Source organism: Chamaea fasciata, unplaced genomic scaffold (assembly GCF_029207755.1).
Source record: "Chamaea fasciata isolate MVZ Bird 193981 ecotype frontalis unplaced genomic scaffold, bChaFas1.0.hap1 SCAF_12, whole genome shotgun sequence".
NCBI lineage: Eukaryota > Metazoa > Chordata > Aves > Passeriformes > Sylviidae > Chamaea > Chamaea fasciata.
In genome coordinates, this window is record NW_027094097.1 from 10,618,462 (window position 1) to 10,630,433 (window position 11,972).

Here is an 11,972-nt window from a genome sequence, read left to right on the forward strand (position 1 = left end):
CCCCCCAAACTGGTTTGCCTCTCACTAAAACTGCCCCCGGGCATCCCCACCCCCGTGGCCTCACTTGTTGGGCCATAAAAATATGAATAATCGCTGGAAATAAAAGGGCATTAAAAAACCCCATGAGCAGCAAAGAGCTATGCTTTTAGCCAATCAATTAAAAGGCAGAGCAAGGGGATTAGCTCACCGAAATATTAATTTTTAATAAGGTTGTGTCTGAGCGCCTCCAAAGCCCCCAAGGCTCTGCGCTGGGGGGGCTGGGCTGAAGGGGCTGTGCTGGGGTGATCAGCACCCCCAGGTGAGCACCTCTGCACCCCTGGGTCAGCACCTCTGCACCTCCCTAGGGTCAGCACCTCTGGGTGAACACCTTTCACTGCACAGGCCCAGGGACAGGCTTTACCCCCACACTGAGCTAGTCTCCAAGCATGGGGACAGGGATGCCAGTGGGTGACATCCAGGCTCACACGTGGCTGGTGAAGAAATGCCGATTCTCCCCCATGTGTCCCCTCCCACCCTTGCTCCTGTGTGGGGACAGACCAGCAGCTCACACCACCACCAGAGCCTGGGCCCATCTGGGCTCTGTATTTATAATAAAAAATCATATACAAATACATACATATATATAATATATATAAAAAGAAATGGGCAGTTTGTGGCTGCCAGGCTTGGTGCCTCTCTCTGCCCCCTCCTGGGCTGCTCAGTGATGCTTGCCTTGGTGAGCACAGTGTTCCAGGAGATGCCAGTGGCTGAAGGGGCATCCAGTACTGTCCAAGAGGCAGTGGGTTTTGGAGCACTTCTGGGCAAATTTCTCCCCACTGCTCCATGCCTCAGTTTCCCCACCGATACAAGGATCACCGCACAGCTGGGTCCCGTGGCAATGGGCACTTGAACGCAGAGAACTGATGTGGGACGTCCTGCGGAGCTGGCACTGGCCCTGGGCTCTAGGGCACCTGTATCTGCAGGTCCTCATCCTCGTCGGGGTCACTGGTGCCGTCCCCAGCGTCATCGGGGCCGAAGCGGGCGCTGCGCATCTTGCCGAAAAGCGGGGCGCTCTGCTGCCGCCGCAGCCTGCCAGGGACAGCTGCTGGATGGGGGTGCCAGCACAGCCCTGTGGGGCCCTGAAGCCGAGCCCATTCCCCTGCAGCCCTACTGCATGACAGCACCCCAGAGAGATTCCTTCCTGCAGCCCTCACTAGGCTCTGAGCGTAGGATGAGCCCCCGCAGCCTGGGGGCAACACTCCGGCATGGAACTGGGGAGCTGTGGGTGGCGCTTGGCACAACTGGGGCACAGGCTGAACCCCTCCATGGCTGGACATCACTGTGCTGGGCACCACAGACCCCAACAGGACTGCAGAGAATTGAGGAACCCCCCAAAAACCCAGGAGTCCTCATACCTGTGGTGGTTTTAGCTCTTTACTTGCCCTTGCATGAAAATTCATCGAGGAAAATTTATGAATCAAATTTGAAATCCAAAGGCCCAGGAACCAGTGAGATCCAACCAGTCCACTATACTTTACTGGAAAGCATGAATTATTTAGGGTTGAGCGCACAGGGAGTCTGGGGGGGGGCAATGAATCCTCCATTATGCTTCCATGATTTAATGCAGATGTCCCAATAAAATAAAGGATGATTATAAACACCCCCCAGCGCCTCCTGGAGCCGCGGCATCGATCCCACGGCCATTTCAGCTCTTTACTACTGGAGAGGCAAAGCAGGGCTTGGGGAAGTTTTAAGGGCAAGAAAACTCAGCTCCCACCTCCCCAGACTGGTGTGGGATGCTAGGAGCCTGCGCTGGCCATGGCTACTAGTGGGTGCAACCCTAAGCAGCATAAAACTGGGCAGTGCTGGTCTCTGGGCGGTCTTGTGCTGGTTTAACTGGGAGGTGAATGCCACCCAGCTCCAAGTGGGGTGAAGACTACTCAGAGGATGGCTGTGCCCCTTCCAAGGATGTTGGAGGCACTTTGGCCATGCTTAGCCCAGGGTTCAACCAGGCAGACGCTGGTTGAGGGATGGTGGCAAGGAGAACATCATCCCATCCTTGCTGGTCCCTACATGGCTCACCCAGCCCCTGCTCACCGTGACTGCAGATGCTCCAGCTGCACCTGGAAGCTCTCGCTCTGCTCCGTCTGCTCGTCCAGCGACCGCTGCAGCTTCCGCGTCTGGTTGTGAGCCTCATCCAGCTGTGGGATGGGATGGGATGGGATGGGATGGGATGGGATGGGATGGGATGGGATGGGATGGGATGGGACAGGATGGCATGGGATTGGGATGGGATAGGATGGCATGGGATTGGGATGGGATGGTGCTGTTGGCAGCTGTGCAGGGAGCAGAACAGCTCCCTGACCCTCTTCACCAGCATGAGCTTTCCCACCTCATCCTCGGCTTGGGCCAGCTCCTTCTTCAGCTCCTCCACCCTCAGGCGCAGTTTCTTCACCTCTCCCTCGTGCTGCTCCACGCGGCGATTGGCATGGGCCAGCTCGGCCATCTTCTCCTGGTACTGCTTCTTCAGCTTGGTGTGGATGTGCTTCAGGTCGGCCAGCTCCTGTGGTGGGCATGGGGAGGGTGCTGAGCATGGGACAGTCACCCCCACCACTGGGTGTCCTCTCCTCCCTCCCCAGGGACTCCTCCCATTGCCCCACCCCATGACCCAGGAGCAAGGATAGGGTCACCATCATCCCTTGAAGGGTGGTGGCAAAATGTGGCTTGAGGGAGCCCTTGGGGAGGCTGAGCCCCACAACAAAGTCACCCAGGGATGTGGTGGTGGGGGACAGCACCACCCCTATGGCACCTTGTTCTTCTCGAAGAGCTCAGCCTGGATGGTTTTGAGGTCAGTGTCCAGAGCACTGGCTGTCTGGCGCCGCTTGCGAGCCAACACCTCCTCCAGGTCCTCGATCTGTGCCCGCAGCTTCTTGTTCTCCCGCTCCAGGTTGAGCTTCTCTGTCTCCAGCCGCTCTCGCCGGCCCCACTCGGCCGCGTTCTCTGCCTGCAGCCTCTCCATCTGGGACAGGGGCATGTGGTGGCTGGGGGGCAGCAGGATCCCCCTTGCCGCTCCCTATGCCCCCCACGTTGGGGTTTGGCCTCACCTCTGCACGCAGCTCAGCCAGTTTCTTGTCCATGCTGGAGCGAGCACCCAGCTCATCCTCCAGGTCCTCAGAGATGCGCCCCAGCTCGTCCTGATGAATCTCCTTCAGGATGTTGAGCTGTGGGGGGACATGGCACCAAAGGGGGCTGTGAACACCCACCTTCCTTCCACCTGAGCCCTGCCCACACCCATCCACCCAACCTCTATGGATGGACCCACCACAACAACAGCACTAATGAAAACCCTCAACAAGCAACCTGGAGTTGGGGAAGTAGTTGTCCATCAGGATGTGCCACCCTTGAGGGACAGGCCACCCTCTGGGGCAGCTCTGGCCCCCAGGCACCTCACTTACCTGCTTCATCACCTCCTGCTTGTTCTTGTTGAGCTCCTCATACTTGATCTTCCACTGGCTGAGCTCGCCCTCCAGCTTCTCAATGTTCTTGCTGAGTGCCAGCTTGTCCCTGGAGAGAGGCAATGACAGTGACAGACTGCAGGACCCCAAGGGACATGCCATCCCAGTGGGGACCAGGCTGGTATCAGCTGGCACCCTGCAAGGACGATGCCCCAAGCACTCACTCCCGCTCCTTGAGCAGCACTTTTTGGGACTCATCCAGCCTCAGCTTCAGGGCGGTGACTTTGGTGGCCTCCTCCTCCACGACACTGACGTCCTCCCAGAGCAGGCGGCTTCGCTCCTGGCGGCTGAAGGAGGCCCGGGGGCCCCTCTGCTCCCAGCTCTCGTCCTGCTTGCTCGTCAAGATGTTTTCCATCAGCTCCAGCTCCTGTGGCACCGTGGGTGGCCCAGCACAGGGGACAGGGTCAGAGAGCTTCCCAGCCCCTACAGCACCCAGCTCTCACCCCATAACCAAGAACATCTCTCCCTCCATTCCCCAGGGATCCCCTAAGGCTGATCAAGGGGGACTTGCCCTTCCAGGGGAGCTCCCATACATCACCACACTGCTACCAGCTCCCTGCCATGCTGAAAATTTGGTATAAAAAAATTTAAAACAAATTTATGACACCGAGCTCACCCAGGACTGCCACGTGGGTGACCTTCCACTAGGCGCTCTGAGCACACAGTAAATGAGCCGCAGGGTTTGCGGGGGACAGGATGTCCCTGGGGACCAAGTGTGGTGCCCGTGGGGGATGCTCACATTAGTCTCAGATTTGTCACTTGGCAGCTCTGCTGTCAGGTGGAGCAAACTGTCACAGCATGGCACCCTGAGCAGTGACTTTTGTGCTGTGACAGAGCCAACAGCAGCAGAGGAGGGATAGCTGGAGCAGCTGGGAGCATGCCTGAGGTGGCTCTGGTGTCCCCTCCTTCCTCCTCCTCCTCCTTCCTTCAGCAGAAACCCCTGACAGAAGCCCGTATGGACACCCTGACAGTCAAGTTGTGGCTGGAATATGCCACCAGCACTGCCAATGCCACCATCCCATGTATTAGCACGGTGATTTTTGCCTAGTGCCTCCAAAGCGAAAGCCCCAGGAAAGGGACTGGTGCCAGTGCCAAGGGGATCTCACTGCACGGGGCTATGATGGCTCTGGATCTCATGTTCTGAGGAGTCCGATCCCCTCAGTGCTGTTCCAAAAGGGATCTGACTGTCCTGTACTGCTCCAAGAGAGGTCTGCCCATCCTATGCTGCTCCAAGATGGGTCTGAGCCCAAAATTCTGCTTGGAGGTGTCTGACACCCCCCATACTAACCCAAGAGGGGTCTGGCCCTCCCAGTCCTGCCCCAAGAGCAGTCCCCCCACACTGCCCATCTTCACAGGACAGGCAGTGGTGGTTTGGGGGTGCACACGGGTAGCGGACAAGGATGAGGAGCTCCCCCGTTCCCCTGCCAGCCCTGCTCACCCGGGGCAGCCCCGCACCCCCACCTTGGCTTTTTGGGGCACCTCAGCCCCCACATCCCGCACAGGCTCTTGCTCAGGGCCGGCGTCCCCCTCTGCTCCGTCAGCGGGCGGGCTGCCGGCGCTGGCTTGTGTCGGTGGCCGCGGCGGGCGCTCGTCCGGCCGGTCGCGGTCACGGTCGCGGCGCAGGCTGGCCAGCTCCTTGGTGAGCGCCTCCAGTCGGTGCCGCAGCTGCCGCACCTCCTCCCGCGCCCGGTTGCGCTCGGCTCGCACCTTGCTCCACTTCTCACGCCAGTTGGCCGTGCAGTCCGACCACCACCGCATCGTCTTCTCCATCTGGGCCGCCCGCGCCCGCGCCTCCTCCAGCTCCCGCAGCCGCAGCTCCTCCCGCCCTTCCCAGTCCCCTTCCAGCAACGCCGGCGGGGGCCCGGGCGAGGGTGTCCCGCTGGGGGGGGACGGGGAGGGCTCGGGGGCCAGCAGGGCCAGGAGCGAGCCCCCCGGCAGCGGCGGGGAGCCGGCCAGGCGCGACGCCCCGCTTTGGCTCATGGCGGGGCTGCTCTAGGGCATGGCCGGCACCGTCCTGCACCCAGGGACCTGCAGAGACAGGAGGGCTCAGCTGGGGACTGCGGTAGGTGGCTGGAGGGAAGGGGCAGCAGGGGCAGGGTCCCTGGTTTTGGGGAACGGCACACTGAGTGACGAGATCCCTGGGATGGATCCCAGCCAGGTCCTCGGTGAGGACTCTGGCAATGTCCCCAGCCAGGTCCCCAGTAAGGCAGCCATGTGATGGCCCCAGCCAGATCCCCAGCGAAGACACCACTGAGGTCCTCAATGAGGACCACGGCCCACAGCCCAGCCACCGGCATCGGGTGTCAGCTTAGCTCTGCAGACACCTCTGCCAGTGCGCCACAATGAAGGGAAAACATCTACATGTCATTCGCATGATGTCATCTGCATGAGGTCATCTGATGACATCATCTGTGAGCCTCCAAGACCATCCCCGGTGCTGGAGTTGGGGTACTCAGCTGCACCCCGGCAGCTCCAGCGAGGGTTACAGCCCGGATCCGGCGCCAGCAAAGCAGGAACAGCTCCGGAAGGAGCCGGAGCTGCTGGATTGGCGTGGCGTGGCAGCAGGACGTGTGTCCAGGCAGCTGGATGTGCTCTCCGATGATGCCGCAACAAAGGGCCGGTGCTGAGTGTCTCCATCCCGGCATGGACCTCACATCCAGGCATAGACCTCACATCCCGTCCTGGATCTCACATCCCGGTGCGGCCAGGCAGGCAAACCGCCCCAGGAAACCTCAATAGGAGGCTGCTGTGCGTCCTAATGGGATAAGTACAGGGTCCAGCCGCGGCTGGCCGCAGCCCCGGCAGGTTTTTGGGACGGTGCAGCCCGGACCTGCTACCAAATCCGGCTGGGCTGGGAGAGCCAGTGCTGGAGCAGCGGGAGCAGAAGCCGATGGCAGTTCTGGGATTTGCATGGGGAAAAGAACTATTTTTTCTGGTGATATTGGCTGAAATGGTGAAGTTTTGCTAAAACTCAGCGGCAAGCCCAGGCCCGTGCTCACCGGGCTGCTCCTGGAGGAATCCCAGGAATTGGCAGGACCCCGCACAGGCAGCGCCCACGGAAGCACTGATGGTGCACAGGCACCCACGCAAAACCCACGGGAGTACATGCAGAGAACCGGCAACCATGGAGCGCCCACGGGGAGCACGCGTGTACCCAGGGCACCCCTGGAACATCCACGGGGAGCACGTGTGGAGCACCAACATCCACTGGGCACCCGCGGGAAGCACGCGTGGCTCACGGACACTCCCGGGACACCGTCGGGAAGCACGCGTGGCTCACCGGCGGGCGCGGATCGCGCCCCCTCCCCGCGGGCTCCCGGCGGGGGCGGCCCCGCCCGCCCCCCGCGCCTCCGCATTGGCGCCGGGCTCTGTCACTCACCCGCCGCGGCCCGGGCGGCGGGAGCCCCGCATTCCTCCGCTCCGGCGGAATTCCCCCCGGTCCGGCCGAGAGGCACCGCTCGGCCCGGCCCCGCCCGGTTCGCCACGGCCCCGCCCGCCCCGCCGCGGCCCGGCCCGGCCCGGCCCGGCGCGGCCCCTCCCTCGCCAAAGTTTCTCGCAAGTTTCCCGGTGCCGGGGGTGCCGCCGCCCGCCCGTCCGCCCACCCACCCACCCGCCAGCCCGGCCCAGCCCGGCCCGGCCCGGCCCGGTCCCTCACCCGGCGGTGTCGGCGCGGCGGTGCGGGCGGCCCGCGCGGGCCGGGGCGCTGCGGCCGAGTCTCCTCCTCCTCCTCCCCTCCTCCTCCTCTCCCCGCCGCCGCTCCCGCCCCCCGCCCGCGCCCGGGGGCCGGTCCCGGGCCGCGCTGCGTGTCCTGCCCCGTGGCACGGGCGGGGGGCCGCTCCCGTGGCGTTCCGGTGCCGGGGGGCTGCAGGCAGCCGTGCTCACGCGTGCCGGGCGTGGGGGCTCGGACACGCGTGTGCACGGCAGGGGACCGTGCCCGTGGCTGGGCTGCACACACGTGTCTGCCCCAGGGTGGGGACGCGGCGGGGGACACGGGGCCCCCGGGTGAGCGGTGGCCGCGCAGCATCTGCATCCCCCACTCGTACCCGTGCCGGTTCCCTCCTGGCCCAGCGGTAAAACCCCAAACCACCATTTTGCCCGTCTCTTTGCTGGATGCCTTTCAGATAGAAAACTGGGAAATACTAGCGACTGAGAGGGTTTGTGTTCCGCGGGACGTGGAATCAATGCCATGGAACACCAACACCTTTTTTTCTCCCAGGATCAAGAGAAGCAGGGAAAATCAAATCAAATTAAAGCAAAACTGCAAAGCTCTTGCGTGTTCTTTCCAGGATCAGATTTTTTTTTCTGCTGGAAACAACCCTAAAAAGCTGGAGGCGAGGGATGCTTTACTCTCCTACGCCCCTATCCCAGTGTCTTGTGCCAGGGGAAGCGGCGCCGTCTCTTGCAGCCGGTGAAGCGATTTTGCAGGCGGTTTGGCCAGAGCTGCGGGTGCGTGGTTGTGGCTTTAACCCGCTCCCTGCACTAAGACGGGCCAAGTTTTTTCCAAGCGTGTCTTTACTCTTTGCTTGGACATACGTGTCTTGGTGACACCAGGAGGCTCGAGGATGCATTGCAGCATCCTGGGTTTTGTGGGGTTTACCCTTCCAAAAATCAAACCTCCTTGGTCTGGGGTGCAACATCTATAGATTTGGCCAGTGATCCATTTCTGTGGTCCAAGCATCACTGTCCTGGTGCCCTTCTCCTCTAGTTCTGGGTTTCCAGCCTGGTCACGGCCAGCAGGCCCCCTTAAATCTGTTCCCAAGGAGCCTCCATTTGGGACAGGTCAGACTGAAGCAGATGGTTGCCCTGCATCATGAACTGGCACCTAGAAATGTTGCATGAGTGGCTGCAGGCAGTGGGCAAGCACAGCGTGGCACTGCTGTCCCACAATGAGCACTGGTGTGGCTGAGCCATCCCTGCTCCCTGCACCTCTGCACATGGCCACATCCCTGCAGCTGGACCTAGCAGCCAAGATGAAGCACGAGATGAAGCCCAAGATGAAGCCCAAGATGAAGCCTTTTTGGGGAAAACCTAACAATTTTGGGTAAAAAAAGACCTTTGTTCCCTCAGCTAGGCCAGCTGGCATTGCTGGAGAGCTGTGCTGTGGTGACTGGGGGTGTCACAGAGTGTGCTGGTTCCATCCTGGCAATAGCATCAAAGTGTGGTATCACCGAAACAGACTATCTTGAGTTCAAAGGGACACATAAGAAACATCGAGTCCAACTCCCTGTTCTTTGCAGGACAACCTGAAAGCAAACCATATGACTAAGAACATCGTCCAGATGCTCCTTAACTCTGGCAGGCTTGATGCTGTGACCTCTTCTCTGGGAAACCTGTCCCCCTATCTGACCACCTTCTCAGTGGAAAGCCTTTTCCTAATGTCCAAACTAAACTTCCCCTGAAGCAACTTCATTCCATCTCCTGTGTCCTTTTGCTGGTCACCAGAGAGTGGAGATCAGCACCCCGTGTAGCCCAGGAATCCCTGGCACATCGTATATCCCTGGGCACAGCACAGGTGGCAGACACAGCAAGGATGCCAGGCACAGCTTGCACCACGGGCACAGCGTGCACCTCGGACAGTTTGAGCGCCCTGGCACTCTGAGCACAGCACTGGGGCTGAAAGCCGAATCTCTGGGTGGTGGGAGCTGCTGGTGCTGCTGGGGGATTGCAGCTCGGAGCCCCTGGGTGCCGTGTCTCCTGGGGACTGCGGCTGCCCCCTTGCCCGTGGTCTCTCTGTTACCTACCAGCACTGGTCGCCGCTTCTCTTTAGAAGAGCCTTTTGATTGCCCCTGTGCGTGTCCTCCACTCCTCCGCTGCCGGGTGAGCCGCTCGGACACCCCGCCGTGTGGTTGGTGCAGGTCCCACTAGATGGCACAAGGATCGCAGAAATGGTCCCAGATCGGGAATTGCTCGCGGAGGGACGGCCAGTGGCGATGCGGGACCGCGGCGGTGGCGGTGAGCGGTGCCGAAGTGTCCCCCGACAAATGGGAGGGGATCTCTGAGCCCTCTTGAGGAGACGCCACTGCTCATCTCGCACGCACGGTCAAAAATGGGGGGGTCTCCGGCTACATCCCCCAAATCCATTTGGTGCCAGCACGGCTGCAGGCTGGCCAGACTGGCTGTAAAGGCTGTGGCATCACCAAACCACCCCGACCCTGGGTTTCACCCACGACCGCCCCATACTAGAAGCCCTTCCTCTCGCCCCAAATCCAGCTCAGGGATGGAGACCACCTGCAGCCCTGGGGCGGTAGGAAAATGGGTGAGCAGGGCTTTGTCTTGGCATCGGGCAGACGAGCTTGGGTGGAGGAGAGGATGGGAAGTGAGTAAGTGAACTGATACTCGGCTTTCCTCCCGCTCTCACTGAGGAAGGCAGACGCTAAGCAGAGCTTTCTCAAGGTGACCAGACACTTTCGGAGTTGAAGCAATCCAGCCTATGGAAATAAATAGCCAGGACACATTGCAGGGACTAAATCCATCAGGTGGGGGCAGCAAGTCGGTCCTGAGCATCCGCATAAACCCGACTTCACCTGGAAATGTTCCCGGGGTTTTGCCTCTCCTGATGCCTGAGGTTTTGGAGCTGGACATCCCACTCTGCCTGCTGGAAAACAGACCAGCATCGCAGCATGGCGAATCTGCCTGTGATGACATCAGGGTCCCCACCGTCCCCATGCTTGTACCTCCAGGGTGAGCCAGGGAGGTGCCATTAGCTGGTGCTGCCCATTTCTGGCCCGGTGGCAGGGAACCGCGCACCATCGGTCACGCTGCCCATCTCTGCCGAGTGACGTTTCTCTTTCTGGCTCCTTCCCGCTTCTGGAACAGCGAAGGAAGCCTCTGGCTGTTGTTCTTTGTTCCGTGCACAAAAGGCAGCCAGCGCCGCCGCGTTCCCGTCAGTGCCGCCGGCATCCCGGACAAAGGCCGGTCCCGCCGGGGCTCTGTGTCCCCTCCCCGCAGCCCGCCGGGCCCCGCGGTGCCCTCGGCTCACATCTCGCCGCGTGGGGATGAGCTGTGCATGGCTCACCGCTCCGGCGGTGACTTCAGCTATTCACGGAGAGGCCTGCGGGTTTGGTGAGGTGCCAAGTGCCCGACTTTCCCCATGAGCCCCATCGTGGGAGAGTCACACCCCAGCACTTTCCGTGCCCCTTCTCCCCATCTCCAGATTTCGGGGTTTGTGGTGTGAGTCACTCTGGCTGCCGATGCCTGCATACATCCACCTTGTTCCGGTATCCGGTGGCGCTCGGAAAACAATCACTCGGTGGTTGCCTCCTGGCAGTGGGAACACAGCATCCCTGGGTGGTCCCCAGGGAGCTGAGCCTTTTGGGGACAGGTGGGACATGCTGGTTCTTGGGTAGCTGAGCCCACTGCTGGCGCCCAGGGGTCACCCTTTCCCCACCCTGTTGCTCCAGGAGCAGGGTTGAAGCACTCCCCGAGGGAGCACGGGTTGGGATGGAGCCTCCAACCCCTCCAGTGCCACGGAGCCAGGGCCGGCTCCTTCCAGCAGCTGGCAGCATGGGCAGGAGAGAGCCCAGCCTCTATAACCTTCTCAAGGAGAAATGGTGCCATTTACCTTTCTGTGCACTTTACCTGGCAGGAGGCCAGGGCCAGGCTGCTGGAGGGGATGTGCCAGCCTTTTCTCCCCGGGAGAGGAAGGTTGATGGCACCACAGTGCCTTCAGGCTTCAGAGCCAGCCTTGGCTCCAGGGGCAAAGCTGTGGAATTGTAGCAAATGCCCCAGATTTTGGGGAAACAAGCAGCCAGGAAAGACACTAAATCCACGTGTGAAATGGAAGGTTTGGAGAAGACCTTGGCTCCATTTTGGGATCTGCCTTTGGGACTTGTCTGCTGGGGAGCTGATGAGCCTACATACTAGATTACCTAGTTATCCCATGGGAGCATCCTCACCTGGTGCTTGTGCAGCTACCCGCAGGGACCAATTTTGCCCCAGACTCCCCTGACATCACCGGGGGGTTATTTGCAAAGCCGAGCCTAAACAAATAATCCGGGTTTGTTGCTGTGCCTACGGGTTCGAGTTTTACTGCCTTGGCACCTGTTGAGTCGCTGTTATCGTGGAAGGAGAAATCCCGACGTGGGGTGGGGTGGACCCACCTCCCCACCGGATGTTTTTCCAGGAGGAAGGCTGAGGGAGGTGGAGCAGCAGCAATGGGGGAGCACGAGCACCCACAGCCGCTCAAAGGTAACTGAGGCACTCCCATAGGATCACCACCCTCCGAGATTCCCAAGGATGTCCTGGCATTGCTCACCAGATTTGAATGAGAGATCTAGGGGCATCCCCTCCCACCAGCACCCATCTGCTTCCTCATCCTCATCCTCCTCCATCCACCGGAGCTTGGCTGAGCCCTGTGCATGGTGGCATTTTGCTGGGGGCACCCAAGAGGCTTTGAGGGGCTCTGGGCACCCTGGCACCGCTGGGCAGTGGGGCTGGCAGCACTTGGCAGTGGGGCTGGCACAGCCCTCGGCTGCAGAC

The 11,972-nt window shown here is 60.8% G+C and overlaps 2 protein-coding genes across 2 annotated transcripts; both read right to left on the reverse strand.

Annotated features, from left to right (window-relative positions):
- Positions 1-556: 556 nt before the first annotated feature.
- CCDC102A (coiled-coil domain containing 102A) lies at positions 557-7,213 on the reverse strand. Its single transcript, XM_066194277.1, has 9 exons — positions 7,150-7,213; positions 4,956-5,522; positions 3,659-3,861; positions 3,435-3,543; positions 3,084-3,200; positions 2,789-2,998; positions 2,372-2,542; positions 2,077-2,180; positions 557-1,068 (listed from the first exon to the last, which is right to left on the reverse strand). Exons 2-9 carry the CDS (start codon positions 5,472-5,474, stop codon positions 942-944), a joined length of 1,560 nt encoding a protein of 519 aa, XP_066050374.1. The 5' UTR covers positions 5,475-5,522; positions 7,150-7,213; the 3' UTR covers positions 557-941.
- Positions 6,730-7,584, reverse strand: LOC136296063 (spidroin-2-like). Its single transcript, XM_066194884.1, has one exon. The coding sequence runs from the start codon at positions 7,582-7,584 to the stop codon at positions 6,730-6,732; it is 855 nt and encodes a 284-aa protein (XP_066050981.1).
- Between the last annotated feature and the right edge of the window lie 4,388 nt (positions 7,585-11,972).